This window comes from Trichechus manatus, unplaced genomic scaffold (assembly GCF_000243295.1).
Source record: "Trichechus manatus latirostris isolate Lorelei unplaced genomic scaffold, TriManLat1.0 scaffold00018, whole genome shotgun sequence".
NCBI lineage: Eukaryota > Metazoa > Chordata > Mammalia > Sirenia > Trichechidae > Trichechus > Trichechus manatus.
In genome coordinates this window covers 11,120,842-11,140,881 of record NW_004443954.1, presented here as the reverse complement: position 1 = coordinate 11,140,881, position 20,040 = coordinate 11,120,842, and the positions used below count along the sequence as shown (strand labels likewise).

Here is a 20,040-nt window from a genome sequence, read left to right as displayed (position 1 = left end):
AAAAAAAAGGAACCTTGACCCACACCTTACAATATATAAAAAATTAATTCAAAATGGATCATAGATCTAAATGTAAAACCTAAAACTATAAAACTCCTAGAAGAAAACATAGGGCAAAGTCTGTGACCTTGGAGTAGGGAAAGATTTCTTAGATAGGACACAACTAGCAGGAACCATAAAAGGAAAAATTGTTAAGGTGGACTTTATCAAAATCAAGAACTTCTGATTTTCAAAAGATACTGTTGAGAGAATGAAAAGACAAGTTAACAGACTGGGAGAAAATAGAGTAAAACCTGCGAAAGCCATAACCTGTGTAAGGCTGAAACTTGTTAGAGAAGAAAAATATTTGCATTTTCCTTCTCTGACAGGTTTCCGCCTTACAAAGTTCTGGCTTTCGCAGGTTTTACTGTACTTTCCACTAAAACGAGCGACAGAAAAGTGTAAGACTGCACCCTGTCAAAGGCAGAAAACCTGGAAGACCTGGAAAAAGAAGGCAGTCCCATCGAGTTCTGGTTCTCACAGGTTTCACTGTATTTGCAAAACACCTATCTTATAAAGGACATGTGCCCAAAACTCAATAATAAAAAAATAATCAACCTAATTAAAAAATGGGCAACAACAACAATAACAAAAATACAGATAGGAAATAAGCACATAAAAAGATGCTCAACATCATATGTTATTGCTGTTGACAGGGTATTTTTAAGTAGTATTACAGCAGAAAATATAGCTGGCCATGTCAGGATAATAATCCATTTTAATTAGGCAGACTGCGAAAAAAAGAATATCTACCTAAAATTAAGTTTGCAAATATTTTTAGAAGAATACTATCAGGTGTGAACTTTCTTAACCTTATAATAGCTTGAGTAGAGACATTATCTAAGAATAACATCAGAAATTAACTGTACCCATGGTTTTCTTCATAATATTGTAGAACACGCCACCCTGTTGGAACATGTGAGGAAGTCCCTTTGCATAAGACCATACATCTTCTCCTGTAAGATAAAAATAGATACAGTATTAGCAACAAACAAGAGTTCAACCCGGGGTTGCTTTAATATGGATTAGTCTAGAACAGAGATTGCACTGTAAAACACATGGCCCATCCAAAGGTGGCAGCCACTGCCAACTGTCATGGAAGAATGCAGGCCCAAGGCTTCAAGACCATATGGCTTTTCATGAAAAGCCAGAAATTCAGGTTTTTAATGTGATTCTCCCAATTTCTAAATGTAGGAACTAATTCAAAATGCCCAAACAACAGAAAAGGTTATAGAAAGATATTTATTTTTCAAAAGTAGAATATAAAATTGTATATTCTCTATGTTCATACTTACGTTAAAACTAAGTAGAAACAGACACAAGGGGCCAGGAAGAAAAGCAAACAGATAAAAGATAAATAATTAATGTATTTTGTTATCATTCAAAAGTTGATTTTTTAAATAGAAATTTAGAGGGGAAAATGACTTGTTGAATAGATTCAAAATAACCTACAAGCAAACCACCATTTTACAAAAACATTTTTTCAAAAACATCCTTTGACAGTGCGTATTTCAGGAAGAAGTACAAATGAAAAGAATGATAATCACTGTTCAAGTCAATAAAGAATGAAAGAAATAAAATTATTTTTGGTTTGTAGACTATGGTAATTTTTATTTGCTTCTTTATACTTTCATTTATTTTCTAATCTGATTGTTTAACTTTTATAATCAGGAAATTTTTGAGTTAAGGCTAACCTTTGTCTTTCCGACTAGAAGATTATACTGTTCGATCTAAGCTTTGAATGGTGGTGACTGATGATGCTAATCAATCACTATATATTTACAACCTCTCAGAGCTCTAACTCCTTCCTATATAAACAGGAATATAAATTTGTACGGCAGCTGGCTAAAGTTATGCTCACTCAGTATACCAGTTTAAAGTATACAAATTTAAAAAGCCTTGGTACTTAAAGGTTTCATTTAACCAGAACATTTACTTATAAATAATACTTGATTGATTGATGATGTAGTACTACTAAAATATGGCTATATTTAAAGGTGGACCCACAGAAGTTTAATTTTGTATTTTGAATATTAATAAAAACCTTCTGCCGTTGAGTCGATTCCGACTCATAGCGACCCTTTGGGACAGAGTAGAACTGCCCCATTGGGTTTCCAAGGCTGTAATCTTTACAGAAGGAGACTGCCACATCCTTCTCCCACGGAGCAGCTGGTGGGTTCGAACTGCCAACCTTCCAGTTATCAGCAGAGCTCTCAGCCACTGTGCCACAGGGCTCTTTTGACTATTAATAAGAACCCCCAAATAGAGAAATATTAATAACTTCAGGTAGAAGCTCTGATTCCTGACCTTATCATTAAACTTCATTTGGATAAATTATTTCTATGCTTATGCCCTATCATTTAGTTACCGTCAATACTACCTAATACACTTATTATTTTATAAAATATTCTATGATATTTATTTGCAAGACATCTCAAAAGATGATATAGTAGCACTTAATTTTTTATGGTAAGAATCTGAATAGGTGCCAAAAGAATGGTAAATGCCTCAGAATTGATCACCTGAATATTCATAAGAAAAAGTCTTTTCTTAGTACTTTACATACCTGAGTATAGTATTCCTTATTTAAGGAGACAGATCACTTCTTAACTTTACTGCAGTGTTCTCAACCTTGTTTTCATTATCATCCCCTAAGCAGACTTTTTAGGTATTTTCCTAACAACCACAACCAACCCGATTTGAATATAACAGATACATTGCATATCTATTTTTGTACTGTATGTATATCTGAGCTTTACACTTACTTTTTTTCATCCTTCCTCTCCCAAGAACCCATTTTCACCCCCTTCAGAGTGCTAATGGTCCCATTGAGCATACATGCTCTATTGCTGTAAGGGAAGGATAAACAACATGTAATAAGCCCTGGAGGAAACCCCGGTGGCACAGTGGTTAAGAGCTTCGGCTGCTAACCAAAAGGTGGGCAGTTCAAATCACCAGGCACTCCTTGGAAACCCTATAGGGCAGTTCTACTCTGTCTTATAGGGTCACTATGAGTCAGAATCAACTCAATGGCAGTTGGCTTTTTGGGTCACCTCTGTTAGCTACCCAGTTCTGAGCAGGTACCTTACATACATTTCATTTTCTTATCACAACAAAGCCCTATTTTACAGTCAAGGAAACAAGCTAAGAGAGCTTAAGTAACTCTCCCAAGATTACACAGTTTATAAACAGCAGAGTCAGGATTTGAATCTCGTACATCATTCCAAAGCTTATGCCCTTTCCACTGATATTAAACCTCTATTAGAGGTCAAATTGTCTTACAATAAATTTAATGGAACTCTTCATAGTCTTTTCTTATAGAAATTCATGGCATCAACAACCGGTTGAAGTAAAAAGAAAAAAGTGAATTATTTCCTTTGGCATACAAATACTTCCACTGAAGTGATGTTTGTTGGTAATACAAATGTGGAAAAGGACTAGAGATCAGTTCCCCACCAGTCTCATACAGCTCTCCAATATATTTCTTTCCATCCCTCCTACTACAGCTTCAGGCCTTGTCTCCTGTCTGGATTACTGCCATCATCTCATGACCGATTTTCCCTTTAGTCTCGTCCTCCCCAAATCCTTTCTCCATACAGCCTTCAGAGTTAAACCTTTAATGGTTCCCCAAAACCATAAGGTAAAATCCAAGCTGCATTTCATGGTCCGTCTTTGACTCTCCTATCTCACATTTCTCATCAAACCCTGTCTTGATTTTTTGGTTTTTGATTTTGTTTTAATTTTATTTTTGTTTTCATCACTTCTTTTTTTTTTCTTACTTTGGTTTTTACAATGCAACATCAACCACCAAACTGCAACTGTTCCTCAAAGGCCAATAAACCTGTTGCCATCAAGTTGACTCCAACTCATAGAGCCCCTATAGGACAGAGCAGAACTGCCCCACAGGGTTTCCAAGGAGCTGCTGGTAGATTCAAACTGCCCATCTCTTAGTCAGCAGCTGAGCTCTTAACCACTGTGCCACCGGGGCTCCATATATTCTTCAAAACTCAACTTATGTGTCACTTCCTCCAGAATCCTTCAGACTGGTGGTTAGGTAGGTACCCTTCCTTGATGTTTCTCTGCATGTGAATACTACAGCCCTTATCACACTGCAGGTTAGTTTAGTTTACTTTTGTATCTTCCCTTCTAGACTAGAAGCTTTTCAGTTTCAGGAAAAGGTCAGTTGGCCTATTTGGCTTTCTATTCCCAGGGTGTGGCACAGTGCTTGACAGAGAGTAGCACTCTTAGCATTGGCTGAATGAATATAAATGAATGAATATTATAAATGACCGTTTCTTCCTTTTACATAATGCCTAAAAGCAGTCCAGAAAAAAATTAATTGAAGCAGCACAATGATAACTGTTCTTCAATGCTATACCCACAAAATACAACTAGTGGTACTATCCGTTTTCTATTTAAGAATCTCATAAAACAACATGTAGAAATTGTTGAATTGGTGTATGTTCTGCTGTATATCTTCTCAACACAACAAATGAAATAAATTTTTAAAAGAATCTAATAAAACAAAATCATAGCACAAAGAGAAAGAATTATTTTTCTGTCATTTCAGTAGAAAGCAAACTCTTAGACAACAACAGTTTGGTAAAGCATCTAGCAAATATTATGTTAATTTCTATTTTCCTATTAGTATCCAATTAATTTTACTTTATAATTCAACTGTTTCTTCATAATGCAACAGTAAAATCCTTACAATTGATTTGTGTGCATATGCAAATACAGAAAATAATCTATACCACTGCCATACATAACTTCCGTTCGCATCTGTCTTCCTCAAATCCTTCCTCCTCACAGCCTTCAGCTGTCCCACCTAAACAGTGGCTATCTATGGCAATGGTGTTAAGGATGATTTTTATTTTTATTTTATCTGATTTCTTTTTCTATTTAAAAAATACATTATTTTTAAGTAAATTTTTAAGTTTTTAAAAAGTAGATTAAAATATAGCTTTTTAAAATATCGTTATTTCTCTAAGTTTTTCTAAAATAATAAAATCATGGGGCTAAAAGCAAGTTTAAAAGTTCATCATTCCAATTTCCTAATTTTAGATATTTAAAAATGCAATTTGAAGTTACTATTTGAAATTTATGAATCAAGTGAGTAAATTTTAAAATTTAACATTTATACAAAATATATTTTTAAAACCTCAAAAGAAATATCTAAAACTAGCTCTGAACCCAACTATCTGCCACCATAAAATAAACTGACCAAATTAGATTTAAACTAGACATACAGGACTGCTCCTACTAGAATCTCAAAGGTATTCACTGAAAGAATTATTGCTATGTCTCTACTCTTCCTGTAGATTCTCCCATCTAAATATGTATCTACCCTATCTATTGTCAAAGCCTTTTCTAAGACATACCTGTTTCTCTCCTGATACTCAGTCTCTTAAGTATATCCAGCTCATGCAGCTTTCAGTGTCATGATCATCATTAAAGGATATATTTATCATACACATGCATGCACACAAGCACAACTGTGTGTAAATGTGTACACACAAACATACAGTCTGAAAGGATACAACCCAATTTTTAATGGGAAGGAGGGCTGTCACATTTTATATCATACATACTTGAATTCTTTGAGTTTTTAATATTATTTTGTAGTTGAAAAAATATTAAGACAGGAAAATCTCAAGATGCAATAATCGTATTGAGACCCAATGTCACCCAAAAAAAAACTGTTTGAGTCTCAACTGTGATTCTGGAAAATCCTAAGGCATTTACAATATCAAGCAGTATTACAAAATTACAAAATATTTTGTACTTTAAATTTTTATTTTAAATAGTCATACAGTTCTTTCAGGAAGAGAGAAGGTATATCAAAATCAAACAAGTTTCTGAATTCCTGAAAACCTGGTAATCTTTGTAGTAAAGGCAAGGTAAATAGTATCAGAAATAGTTAAGTAACTCCAAACCAACAAATTATGATTTTCATCTAACTCTGTCTTTATCTCTTGGGGGGAGGGATGGGAAGGAGGACTAGAAAGTTAATGGAATACAAGGAAATCAGCCTAGTATTTATGATGGATGATGCATCATCTATCATACCTACCATAAAAGAAAACCCATAAAAAACTGGACTATGAGAAGCTTTACTAACTTATTTTGCACTGCCAGAGAAGTTAATCACTCAAGTATTACAGAAATAGTAAAGAAGACAATTATTCAGTTCAATAATCTCTACTGGTTTGGATAAAGCAGATTAAAACAATGTGAAATATTATAGGTAGAACCTTTTTTTTAACTACCATCATAAGATTCAAAATGACTAGTTGTATGAATGATAAATACTGACAAAAGACTGATGCATTTATTGTTTTGCTGATATAAATAATAGATATAAATTCATTCAATAAATATTCTACTTAGAAAAAAAAGGAAGGAAAAACACATGTCCTTGGCTACCTCACAGTCAATTCTCACATTTAAATATTTTAATCAAATATGAGAAGTTTTTCAAAATGCTATATTGGTGATATTTTGGAGTTTTGTAATCTTTTTTGGATACAGAAAAGAAAGCTGGAGATCTGATGAAAGCTATAAAAGTAATGGACTTCCTCAGTTGAGATCTGACAGTTAAGTCTACGGAGGGCAAGCACTCATTCATGTTTGTATCCCCAGCATGGTCTCTAGCTTATAGCAGACATTCATTTTGCTGAAATAATCTGCATTCATTCATTCAACAAGTATTTCTTTGGTACCAACAAGCACTGCCAGGCCTTGTAGTAGGTGAAAAGGTGCACATCACCGAATAAAATAGGCATGTTCTCTGCTTTTGTAAAGCTTATAACATAATGTGAAAAGCAACAAATACGAGAATTAAAACTTCTGACAGGTGTTATGAGGGAAAATGAACAAGGCACGATGATGAGACTTAACAGTGGTCAACAAAGGTCTCCCAAGCCCTCAGGTAGGGTGGTCAGGAGACATCCTCTCAAGAAAGTAGTATTTAAGCCTAAACATCAAGGATGTGAAGGAGCCAGCTATTCAAACAGCATAAAGCTTGATGAATTATGTTTTAAAACTATCATAGCAGCAGCTTACATTTAGTAATTCACAAAGTAATTTCTGCACTTTGAAATTTGCAATTTTCTAAACAAGCCCCGTCATTTTCCAGCCCTCTCCAATCTAAATATCAGTAGTTTCCCAGCACTCTTTATATATGCTTATGTGTATATAACTATCCCCAAACTGAGACTTTTACAAACACATCACTTTTTATAATGAATATCTTCTACATAATTCAATTAGAGGGAGAAAACTAATATTTATAAAGGATCTAATAATACAGGGCAGGCACTGTGCTAGTACTTTACCTTAAAGGAAAAAGTCTCTCCAGTGTTACTAATATAAAATCAGCAAGACACTCTGTTACACTCACTTAGCAGTGGAAGTAGATTTAAAGAAATGTGTGGATTTGTTGGAGCAGCAACATAAATGTTGGGGGCGGGGAGGTGTGAAGAAGGACCATAAGAGGAAGATACTATCTTTGAGAATTCACTGCAGTCCAGAGTTTAGTTCTCAGATATTCAGGTTCAGACACTCCAAACCAAACCAAAAAGTGACTAATTATAAACCAGAATAATATTTTAATAATTTTCATTATGAAATATTTGTCATGGTAATCTATGATGGAGAACACAGCCTCTCCAGTGAACAGAATTCTCATATGTACTCTCAACTCATACTCATTATCAGAAAGCTAAATGAGTGATCAAAATAGATGCTTGATAAATATGGAATCAGGTAAAGGGATAGTGATCATTCATCCCGGTCATGGTGAGGCCTGATCAAATATTCCTGTCCCTCAACAGAGTACCTATCTAGAAAATTCTAGCTGCTAGAATTTTCATGAACCCAACTAAAATATCCTTTTCCTTTGTACAGCAGTGTATATAAACACTGCCAAATTCTGCTTTTCAGACTCTTTTTTTCTGCGTTCAATGCTGACCATCCATTCCATTTCTGTTGACAAAGCCTTTCTTTAGTTATGTTAGTGTCATCTATTTAATTCAGTCGAAAAACATTTCAAAGTGCCTACTACCTGCTAGGCACTGTACTAGGTGCTGAGCAAACAATGACAGATATGAGCCACATCCTCAAGAGTTCATCTTCTATTGTGGAAGACCTTCTTTTTCCTGTTTTTGACCCGGGAGACTGATAGTCTTTTAACATGCCTTCTGTATATATCTAATTTCATCCATTCTGTGCTGATGTTATTTAATTTTCAGAGTTCTTGAAGTACTTTACTGTTGCCCTGATGTACTCTTTACAAGAGGTATTTTGTGTAGAGGAGGCAATTGAAGTACTGGGGAGTTAAGCAGCTTGCCTAAAATCACTAAGTTAATGAGTAGTGGAGTCAAGAGTCAAATTCCAAGTCTGTCTGACTCCAAAGATCACACAATCTTTCCTCTATTCCATGCAGTCTCTAGTAAACATTTCCCCTAAAATCAGTTTCCAAAAACTCTGATAGAAATACGTAGTCTCTAACTCAGTTCCTGATGTATCTTCTAATTCAATTAATATGTCTGCCAAACTAAAATCAACAATACCAAGTATAAATTCATACATGGTTTTTAGATCTCTTATTATGTAACTACTAGGTCCCCAAACTTAATAAGCCAGGAATAAATAACCTTCCCTTCAGTAGGTCGTGGCTCAACTCACTGGTATTTAGTACCCTTAGAAAACAGAAACAAAACCTAGATCACTTTTCTAGTTGAAAGCTTTTCTAATCTCAGCAAAAATAAGGCCCTTCCAACATCTATTTAAATTTTAATTCATACTTTAAGCCTTAGTAAAGCATATTAACAGTGATGAAGCCACAAAGATTAAGCAAACAAAAACGGTAAAAAGTGCACCATCACAAATCAGCTAAAGCTTTAAATTACATATTTGCTTGATATTTTCGTTTAACTTTGCTGAATTACTAATACTTCTTAAACAAACCCATTACTTATGTTTCTCAGCTGCTCTACTAGTTCATTACAAACAATGATAAAGATTGCCTCAGCAATGCAATTAGTTAAACACAAACCCTAGAAAAGAAAAATGTGATGAACCGGGGAGGGAGAACGGGAAACGGAAAGGAGAGAATATTAGGTGGGGGTGCAGTGAGAATATAAAAACCAAAAACTGCAATTCATCAAACAGGAAGTCCTGAAATCACCTGACATGCAGGAAATGAAATTTAAAAATAAATGAAAAGAGGCAAGGTGGGCAGGCTCAATGCTTATTGAGCCTAGGGGGAAAAAAATGAAAAGATTTTAAATGGATAAATTACAGTCTTTAAAAAAACAAAAGCAAGAATAAGATACATTTAAATAATCTGGCGACAGTTACTTGCAGTTTGTAGTTGTTTTCCTAATATGTACTCAAAAGAGAACCACATTAACATCTACCCGTTAACTATCAAAAAACTAAGTAAAATAATTTTCTCCTAAAATGCATAATCAAATAGTTTTTGTACAATGACCACAGATTTTTCCCAAAGACAACAGAAAAACTCAGTGTGTTACATTCACGATTAAGTTATATACTATCTAAAATAAATTGATCTTACCCATTAATGTTGCTAAAAGACACAAGGAGTACATTTCTTTGTCAGCTTGCTCCTTAAATTCCTTAGATGAAAGTTTGCTAGTAACAGCAATCTCTTCTTGTCTGACAGTGTGGGCTGAGTGTGCTGCAGCAGACTGGCCACCTTCCACTTTACTTTTTAGAATCTCTATTGTAATTCTGTCACCATGCTGTAAAGGAACTGGCTCCTTTTCCATTCCTGCCTGAGGAGGCATTAACTCTTTAGGAGGAAAACCATACCGAATACACTGTAAATATGGAGGAATGTTGAATTCTCTGGCTATACTTTCCTGAAGTTCAAAATAGGTTGTTGAAGATTTTAGAGTAACCATGGACTGTCGTCCATCATTAGTTGTTATTCGGATTTTCTTCTCCTTAGAAGTTGTTGGTGAATAGGGAGCCTTGGTAGGTGTAGCAGGTGCAGACGATGGACCATCACGAATGGCACTGGGAGAAACAGCTCTGGGCTGTCCTTTCTGTTCTTGTTTTAACTTCTCTGTTTTCCGTTTCTGCATTACAGAAGCCTGTTCCGTAATATTCTGTTGAATAGTTCTTTCAGTTTTACTCATATTCAGCTCCTCTTTGTGCAAAGTTTTTGTTTTCTGTCCAGTAAGAATAATTTTAGTGGGGAGCTGAGACTCTGACTCTTGTCCTTGTACATCTCCAACTCTTTGGGCGTGAGCACCATCTATATTTACAGGAGTATAATCATCAGGATTCTTTTTGGCAGTCTGATGCAATATAGTATGGACAACTTTCTGAACTAGGATTTCACTCCCAAATTCACCAGGAAAGTGCTTGGTAACAAGTTTCATTGCAACGTCATAAACATTACTATTCAAAGAGGAATCACTTTCATACTGGAACCAATACACTGTTTCTCTGACCACTCTTCCACCCCATTCCAAAGTAATAGGAAAAGCTTCTGGCAGATTGTCATACTCTTTACCATCCCAAAAGTGTTTGAATCCACAACCACATTTGCCACCAGTGGACCTAGAATTAGTTCTGTCCCCATCCAAATACACAATAGACCCATCTCCTCTGACCCTTCGCACAGATGTGCCATGGCACCAATTACAAGCCGTTAGGTTACTCAATCCGTAGTCTGGTACCAAAACATCTTTCACTGAATCATATGAGCAAACCAAATTGTTCAAAGGAAAGCTATAATTTTTGTCCGGCCTCAGCTGTCCATGAGTACTTTTTGCCAGGTTATACAATTTCCCTCCTGGAGCCAACCAGTCTGGAGGAACATGAAGTTCAGAAAGGGCACCACAGAGCAAACATTTGTGAAGACGATTATCCATTACTGCTTTTTTAGCAGCTGCTGTGACTTCTTCAGGCTGAACTCCTATCACGCCAGTCCTCCTGTAGAAATACTGATGGACATCAGCAACTAAACTAGGATGGATACCATGTTTGTCCATAAAGACTTCTTCCATAGCAGCCACAAGCCTAAGTAGGTATTTATCCTGCAAACTTCTGTCACCTCCAATAACACAACCACCATCATCCTCAAGTTTGATGTACTTTTTAATAAGGTCCTGAGGCACACCCCATGCTTTAGGAAGCAAATTCATAGGCAGTTTGGGTAAAGCAGCCCCTTTTATGCCTACCAAGGGGATATAATGGTTTCTACCAGAGCTACTCCATGCAATGCAGATTGGTTTGTTCAAATGCCCATCTCTCCCAGTGCACTTCTCTGCAGGGATGAGCCCAGGCAGAAAGGTGGCTGAATAATCACCAGAGCTTCTCATGCCACTGAGAGAATCTAACAGAATAATAGGACGATGTAACACGTTGGCAAGACCAAAGATGTGGATGTTCCTCAGCCCCAAGGGAACGCCCTCGGGTGGTACAAACAGAGGGTCACACTCATTGATAATGTCCTCCCACTCAGCGGCATCAATGAAGTCATGGAACAGGGCTTGATATTGGGCCAGGTGCTGCTGAAAGTGCTGTTTAAGATTCTCTCTCAAGGCATGCCAGAAGAGCTCCCTGCCTACTAGAGCCCGGGACACGGCATGCACCAGGCAGTGTCCATCCCCGTCCACATGCACTGGAATGAGGCATTCCTGACTTTTATTGGCCCGTTTGATGTCCTCAAGAGTGTCGTGCAAATATAGGAGGCTTCCAGAGCGGTCTTTGCCGTAGCCCACCGTGTTAACATGCTCTGGCTCGATAAGGAAGGCGCGGTCACCCAGTAAAGCGCAATCGAACAGTTCACCCTGGTTCATGTCCCGGAGAAGCTTAGCCCGGCCTGTCTGTTTGTCCATTCCATAGCGAGCTAATATGGGCGACAGCAATTTGCAGTGATAGTTGGAAAGGCCCATCACCTTTACCAGTTCCGTGTTCTTCTTGGGCGCCCCTGTCACCCCGAGCAGCGCGTTCCGCAGCAGGTTGTGTAGCACTACGTCCGGGTCAGTCACCTCTTCCACCCCCAGCAGCTGCTGCTGCTCGTGCCGCTGTCCGCACTCGGTGCACTCGATGCTGACTGAACCGGAGGCCGGGAAGAACAGACGCGCCTGGCACTTTGGATCCGGGCAGCTCCCGGAGAGGATTCTCCGGTCTCTCCGCTTCGAAAGCCCCCCCGGAGCAGCCGCCGCCGCCGCCGCCGCCAGAGGCGACGGAGTCTGCGGAGCCTCCGGAGGAGGAGGTGGCGGCGGCAGTGGAGGCGGCGGCGGCGGCTTGGACATAGCTCTTGGCTCTTGGGTCTAGCTCCGCGTCCCAAGCGACCCTCAAAGGCTCATAGCACAGACCCCCACCAGCCCGACTCGGTCTAGTCCAGGCCCAGGGCGAATCACTTTCCTTTCCCCACCAGCTCCTCCTCCTCCTAAGCGAAGGCGGAAGCGCCGGACGTTGTTTCCCTTCTTACTTCTCCACTGCCGTAGCCGTTGCCCCGAACGTAACGGCCACCACCCCACCCCGCACTCACACTCACTCACTCTCGCTCTCTCTCCCTCAGACACACAGACATACACGCCCTCACTCAAAGTGCGCAGGCGCAGCTTCCGGACTGCCCTCTGGGAATTAGAGTCTTCCTCCCCCTCTGCTGGCTATTAAATGCTAGGAGCCTGGACGCAAAAAAGAACTACAAATACCGTGAGGCCAATCGGCACAGCGCCGGCAGAGAGGAGGAAGAGGCAGGCCAAAGGAAAGGGGGCAGAAAGGCCGACGGTGACTCGCGTTGCCTGCCGGAAGTTGTAGTTTTAACTTCATCTTTTTTGGCGTCTTCCCCACTCTGGGGCTCAAGTAAGACAGCGTGAGAGACCACATTTCCTAGGATGCCTTGCAGTGCGTCCAGTCGCACATCACCTTTGGGCAGAGGGGAAAGTAAAGGAAGCTTGGTAAAAACCGAGTTAAAGGGACTGGGTGTCCGAAGCAGGGCATGTGAAGTTCACAACTCCTATAAGGGGAGGGGAGAGGAAAGGTTCTCAGTGAAGAAGGTACGGTAAATAAATGTCGAGGGATATGATGGGCTGGGAAGTTGAATGAAATAGTCTAGTAGTCTAGGCTGGAAGTTATATGAGAAGAAGAGAGAAAATACTGAATTGATTCTCTGGGTGTCTCTTAGAGTCTTTTCTGCCCTACCTCGCCATCCTCATTCCTACCGGTCTTCCAAGCCACTGAGGCGCCTGAGCAGCTACTCCCGTTTTCTGCCTTTTTTTCCTCTCTAGTGGGGGTCGCTGAGGCGCCATTTGGTTTCTCGTCTTTGCCATTTACAGTACAAATAATACCTTGGGTTGTACAGAGTTTTATATGCATATACAAAGCCTTTTAACTAGATATGACTCTATTTTCTTCTTACAATCCTCTATTCAGAGAATAATAATAACAGTTCTCACATGCTGAGTTAATATATGTCTGGCATAGTGTCAAGCGTTTACATACAAGATATTATTTGATCTTCATCATAATTCTATTAGGAAACACGTATAGAAAGGAAATAATTTGTTTAAGTTCACACAGCCGGTAAGTCACTGAATAGACATTCAGACCTAGATATGTACCCATTTTACAGACAGGGCCGTAGGCAGGAAAACTAACTTTTTGTTCTATTGCTTTATAGTTTACATAATATGTTTACACAGATAATCTCATCCTCACCCCAGTCCTTTAGTACTTTAACCAAATATTGTTGATCCCATTTACAGTTGTGGGAACTGAAGGTAGGAGAGATTAAGTGATTAGATACTATTTAATTCATATTTCAAATACACAAAACTAATTTTATCTTAAAGTAAATAAGACTGCTTTGTGCAGTTACCAAGTAAGACGCAATTAAAATTGGCTTTCCAGGATTTCTTGGTGTCAGAATTTTTATTAAAATACGAGATCTGATTATCTCAAACTAGCAGAAAAAGGCCTGGAAGTTATTAATACAATATATTTGCACAAAAAGGAGGCACTGGGTGGTGGAAACACTTAAGCTTAGATGCTAAACGAAAAGTTGGAGGCTAAGTCCATCCAGAGTCACCTTGGAAGAAAGGCCTGGCAATCTTCTGAAAAATCAGCCATTGAAAACCCTATGGAGCACAGTTCTACTCTGACACATGTGGGGTCACCATGAGTCAGAATTGACAGCAACTGGTTTTTTGTACAAACAGGCATAGCTGCATTGACATTATTAAAGTAAAAATACACAGACATTTAATATAGTAGTAGATGAGAAACTCAATGCTCTTAAGCCTAACATTTTACAGTTCAAATTAACATTCATTTTAAATGGCTGGAACCAAATAACCAATATTGTTGCAGTGAGAGAATACTTGTCACTGCCGTTGAGTTACTTTTACCTCTTTCTCCTTTTTTCTTTCTCTTCCTTTAGAACCTGAAGGGTACTTTTGGGATGAAAGAAAATAAAGTTCAGGACTTTACTAAAATGAAACACTTGTATCTTCAATCCAGTATTTTCTAGGCTAAATCAACAATTTTGAGTTTTTAGAGAAGGGCCTAATCCTTCTCTCTGTACCTGTTCAGCTGCCTCCTAAACACAGTCTAATTCAGTTCCTTCCATGAGCATGACACAAGAACAAGAAATACCTGACACATTTTCCATATTTGGAGTTGCATAAGACGAATTTTAAGAGGTGAGAGAAAAGCAAAAGTACAAGCCAGCAAAGCCAGCATACTTTTTTTAGCCCTGTGGCTCATTTGCATAAATCCTTCCATAGTCTAAGATGTGAGTGTATCATAATGATGATGTATGGAATTCAAATCCAAGGCAGTCTGCAAACAGGAATTACAAGTGGGCAGTGGTTTATTGTGGGAAATTATGTATGTATCCTAAATCAAAGCATCAGCACTAGGTGTCAGCAAATCATAACCATCAGAGAATGCCTCAAATTGAGAATTGGTAAAATAGCAATAAGTGGACAGTACAGCCTTAGGAAGGACACCTCTCACCCAACATCTTCCGATTCAGATATTAATGTTCAGAAAGACTAGCATTTGCCAGAGCGTGTCCCATAAATTCTATAGATATTAGTAGGTATTATGGTGGTGGGGTGAGGTGGGGTGTTCTGTATTCAAATAAGTTTAGGAAATTATAAGTAAGCCAAGTTAGTTTTCTACTTTTTCCACTGTAGATCTCAGAGCCTTTTATATGATAATGACACTATGAATCTTTCTAGAGAGCCACAATGATGACCCCAGAATTTCTAGGGAGCAGAAGAGCTTAGTGTCAAGAGTCTGATTGGGGAATAAGGTACAGGGATATGTCCTTAAGTTACATTTTCTGCAGCACTACTCACAATAGCAACAAGATGGAAACAACCTAAGTGCCTATCGACGGATGAATGGATAAACAAATATGGTACATACATGCAATGGAATACTGTGCAATGATAAAGAACAGTGATGAACCCGTGAAACATCTCACAACATAGATGAATGTGGAGGCATTATGCTGAGTGAAATAAGTCGATCACAAAAGGACAAATATTGGATGAGACCACTATTGTAAAAACTCAAGAAAACGTTTACACACAGAAAAAACATTGCTTGATGGTTACAAGAGTAGGGAGGGCAAATCACTAACTAGATAGTAGACAAGTGTAAACTTTGGTGAAGGGAAAGACAACGCACAATAAGGGAAACTTGACCAAGGCAAAGTCATAGAAGTTTCCTACACACATCCAAACACTTTGAAGGAACAAGTTGCTGGGGATGAGGGCTGGGGACCGTAGTCTTGGGGGATGTCTAGGTCAATTGGCATAACATAGTTCATAAAGAAAATGTTCTACATCCTACTTCGGTGAGTAGCGTCTGGGGTCTTAAAAGCTTGCAAGTGGCCATCTAAGATACATCTGTTGGTCCCATCCTGATAACAGCAAAGGAGAATGCAAGAAACCAAAGACACAAGGAAAATATTAGCCCAAAGGACTAAAGGACCACATGAACAACTGCCTCCACCAGCCTGAGCCCAGAGGAACTACATGGTATCCGGCTACCACCACCAACCACTCTGACAGGGATCACAATAAAGAGTCCTGGACAGAGCGGGAGAAAAATGTAGAACAAAATTCTAATTCACAAAAAAAGACCACACTTACTGATCTGACAGAGGCTAGAGGAACCCCTGAGACTATGGTCCACATATACTCTGCTAACTCAGAACTGTTTCTTAGTTCAATCAAATGTATGAGACCAAATGGGCAACTCCTGCCCAAAAGCAAGACGAGAAGGCAGAAAGGGGCAGGAAACCTGGAGAAATGGACACAGGGAAACTGGGATGTAAAGGGGTAGATTGCTGTCATATTGCAGGGGTTGCAACCAATGTCACAAAACAATTTGTGTATAAATTTTTGAAAGAGAAACTAAGTTGAGCTGTAAGCTTTCACCTAAAGCACAATAAAAAAAAATTTTTTACAGTTACATTTGCTTGTTTTGTACATTGTTTAGATTGTACATTTTGGGGTTAACTGGGGATGCTGATTAAGATAATGGGCACCTTGGCACTACTATTGCTATGTAGCTCTTCCACACTCCTTTGGCTACAAAACCATTTTGAACCTGTATCAGAGGCACACACTTTAGGCAAAGCCAGTACAGACAAATACTGCCTCTCTTTATAGTTTCTGCTTTTATCAGCATACTTGAAGAGGTCGTCTTCATCTCTGAGATCAATTAATGCTTGCCCATATTTTCTGTTAATTTATGTTTTTTTTTTTACATTGAATTTTTAATCCAACTGAAATGTATTTTTGTATATGATGTAAGGGAGAGATTCAATTTTTGTTTTCTTGCTTGCTTCTTTATTTTTGCAGACTACCAGCTGTCCCATAATCTTTCATTAAAGTGTTTTTGTTTTCAGGTATAGAACCCTTCAGATTAAAAACCCACTGCTGTTGAGTTGATTCCGACTCATAGCAACCCTGTAAGACAGGGTAGAACTGCCCCATAGAGTTTTCAAGACTGTAAATCCTTATGGAAGCAGACTGCCGCATTTTCCTCCTGCAGAGCAGCTGATGGGTTCGAACTGCCAAACTTTTGGTTAGCAGCTGAATGTTTAACCACTGCGCCACCAGGGCTCCTTCAGGTATCTTCATCTATTAAATGAAAATGATAATTGCACTGCCTGGTAATCTACTTCCATAAAGATTACAGCCATAATCTTCCATAAAGATTACAGAGTAGAACTGTGGAGCCATGAGTCAGAATTGACTCGACGGCAATGGGTTTGGTTTGGTTTGTTTCTTTATAAGTTTATGATAAGGATTAAATTAGTGCATGTGAAAGTGCTTAGAACAGTGCCTGGGACATAGTACGTGTGCAACCATTGGCTAATATTATTATATGATGATGAGAAGGAAAATAAGTTAGGAGTGCTTACTATGCACCAGATACTTGCGTGGTTTCCTTATTTGATCTCTCTAAGTTAGATATTTTTATTCCTTTTTTACAGATGAAGAAACTAAAATTCAGGGAGGTTATGTGTGGAAGGAAGGAGCCCTGGTGGTGCAGTGGTTAAGCACTTGGCTGCTAACAGAAAGGTCAGTGGTTCAAACCTACCAGCCACTCCACAGGAGAAAGATGTGACAGTCTGTCTCAAAGATGACAGCCTTGGAAACCTTATGGGACAGTTCTACTCTGTCCTATAGTGTCTGTATGAGTCGGAATTGACTCGATAACAGTGGATTTAGATCTTTTGGTTTTGAGTACAGAAGGAATAGAACAATTCATTAGACCCGTTTCTAGGACTAAGGGCATGATAAATACTGAAAGCCACCTGACCAGGAGATGGCAAAGAGCTGAGGAACGAGACAGAAAACAGGCCTGTAAAGTTGTACAGCCCTTTAGGACCAAGGGTTAGTGTTTTAAGACAGGATTGGGTGAGCGCAGCATCTGGTATCCCAAAACTGGTCTCTGAAAACCCAACTATTTTTATGCTGTTTGTATTTTCTGTAAATGTTTCCTGTTTTTTTCTCCCTTTTATATTCGAAAATTATTTCTGAAACAGTCTATCTCATTTGTGTTTTGGGGAACAAAAAGAAAACAGGGATCTTTGGCCATCTTCTGCTGGAGCTTTCCAGGAGAATGTGTCAGCTAGAGACCAGGTATGTAGAGCTTCAAATGCGGGAGTCTCAAAAGGGAAAGAAACGCAGGGAGGTAAAGACCTCTTCCCCAGAGGCTTCTGGAGTCTTCTCTGCTCTAGCCCGGAAGGTTTTGTACAATGTTTCTGTGAGGATGACCTTTCACTTATTCATCTGTCCAGCGTGATTCACCCCACAAGAGTAAGTGAAATCTTACAGTATTTATGTTTTTGTGACTTATGGAGCATGGTGATGTGGAAAGGGCATGGACTTTGAAGTCAGATACACCTGGGGTAAATGCCTGGCTTTGTCACTTACTGACTGTGTAATGTTGGGCAAGTTAATAAACTTCTCTGGGCTTCCTCGTCTTTAAAATGGGAATAATGAAACCTTTCTCACAGAATTGTGAAAATTAATTGAGACAGCAGAATTGAAAGTGGAAGTAGAACCACTGGCACACATAGGCACTCAGCGCCCTCCCTTTCTGTCAGATTGTGAGTTTGGGGTGAGCGTTTGGCCATGTCCTTTATTTATTTTTATAATTTTCTACTCTAGTGCAGTGCTTTGTTTATAATAAGCATCCTATAAATGCTGACTGAGCATTGGCAAACATGCTCATAAACTGTATAATGGCTAAATAAATCTTAGGTGTATTTTTAATGTTTATTAATCTATCCTGTCATAGAGAAAAACTGACAAATGCAGATAAATAAGATGCAGGGTCCCTGCATGAGGCCACTTGGCTTCAGGGGAGAGTCAGGGCTAAGCTCTATCCCTCTCCGTGCAAAGCCTTGGTTCCGGAGCCCAGAGCAGCCTTCCAAGGGCACCTTGTTTTAATTTACTCAAAGGCAGACTTCGTGGGGTAAGCAACGGTCTCTTCCCTTCCAATGAGAGGGGGTTCCTTTAATAAATCATCTGCTGTGCTTGATTTAAATTTCTTTGTATTTTTATATTATGAAATACTTAAAGTATAAAGAAAATAATGTGACATCTATTTACCCATAATTGAGATTGCTATAATGGTTTTTTATGTCTTTTATTTTTTACTGTATAAAATTTTATTTGTGGTGGCATATGTATAACAAAACATTTGCCATTTCAACCATTTCTATGTGTACAGTTCAGTGACAGTAATTACACTTACCATGTTGTGTAACCATTGCTGATATCCATGTTGAAATTTTTTCATCACCCTTAGCAGAAACTCAGTATCCCTTTAGCAATACCTCCTCATTCCTCCCTGCCCTGAGCCCGTGGTAACCACTAATGTATTTTCTATTCTATGAGTTTGCCTATCTAGAAATTTCGTGTAAGTAGGATCATACAACATTTGTCCTTTTGTGTCTGATTTATTTCACTCAGCGTAATATTTTAAAGGTTCATTCATGTCATTGCAGTATCAGGCCTTCGTTTTTCTTTGTGGCTGAATAATATTCCATTGTATGGATATACCACATTTGTTTATCCATTCATCTGTTGATGAACACTTGGGTTGTTTCCACCTTTTGGCTGTTGTGAATAATACTGGAAGTTTAAGTATCTGAGTCCTTGCTTGCAATTCTTTCATGTATATACCCAGGAGCGGAATTGCTGAGGAGCCCTGGGGTGCAGTGGTTAAAGCACTGGGCTGCTAACCAAAAGATAGGTGGGTGGAACCAACCAGCCGCTCTATGAAAGAAATATGTGGCAGTTTGCTTCTGCAAAGATTTACAGCCTTGGAAACCCTATGGGGCAGTTCTACTCTGTCCTAAAGGGTTGCTATGAGTAGGAACTGACTCTATGGCAACAGTTTTGTGTTTTTTTTTTGGTATGGTAATTCTAAGTTTAACTTTTTAAGGAACCACCAAACTATTTTTCTATGTCT

The 20,040-nt window shown here is 38.7% G+C and overlaps 1 protein-coding gene across 1 annotated transcript in view; it reads right to left on the bottom strand.

Moving 5' to 3' along the window:
- The window catches only part of VCPIP1 (valosin containing protein interacting protein 1), a 39,506-nt gene extending 26,935 nt beyond the window's left edge, over positions 1-12,571 (bottom strand). Inside the window, exons 1-2 of the mRNA XM_004372547.2 lie at positions 9,623-12,571; positions 909-995 (exon numbers count right to left, since the gene is read on the bottom strand). Of these exons, the coding sequence (XP_004372604.1) occupies positions 909-995; positions 9,623-12,338 (2,803 nt within the window). The 5' untranslated portion in view covers positions 12,339-12,571. The remainder of the gene's footprint in view (positions 1-908; positions 996-9,622) is intronic.
- Positions 12,572-20,040: the final 7,469 nt, after the last annotated feature.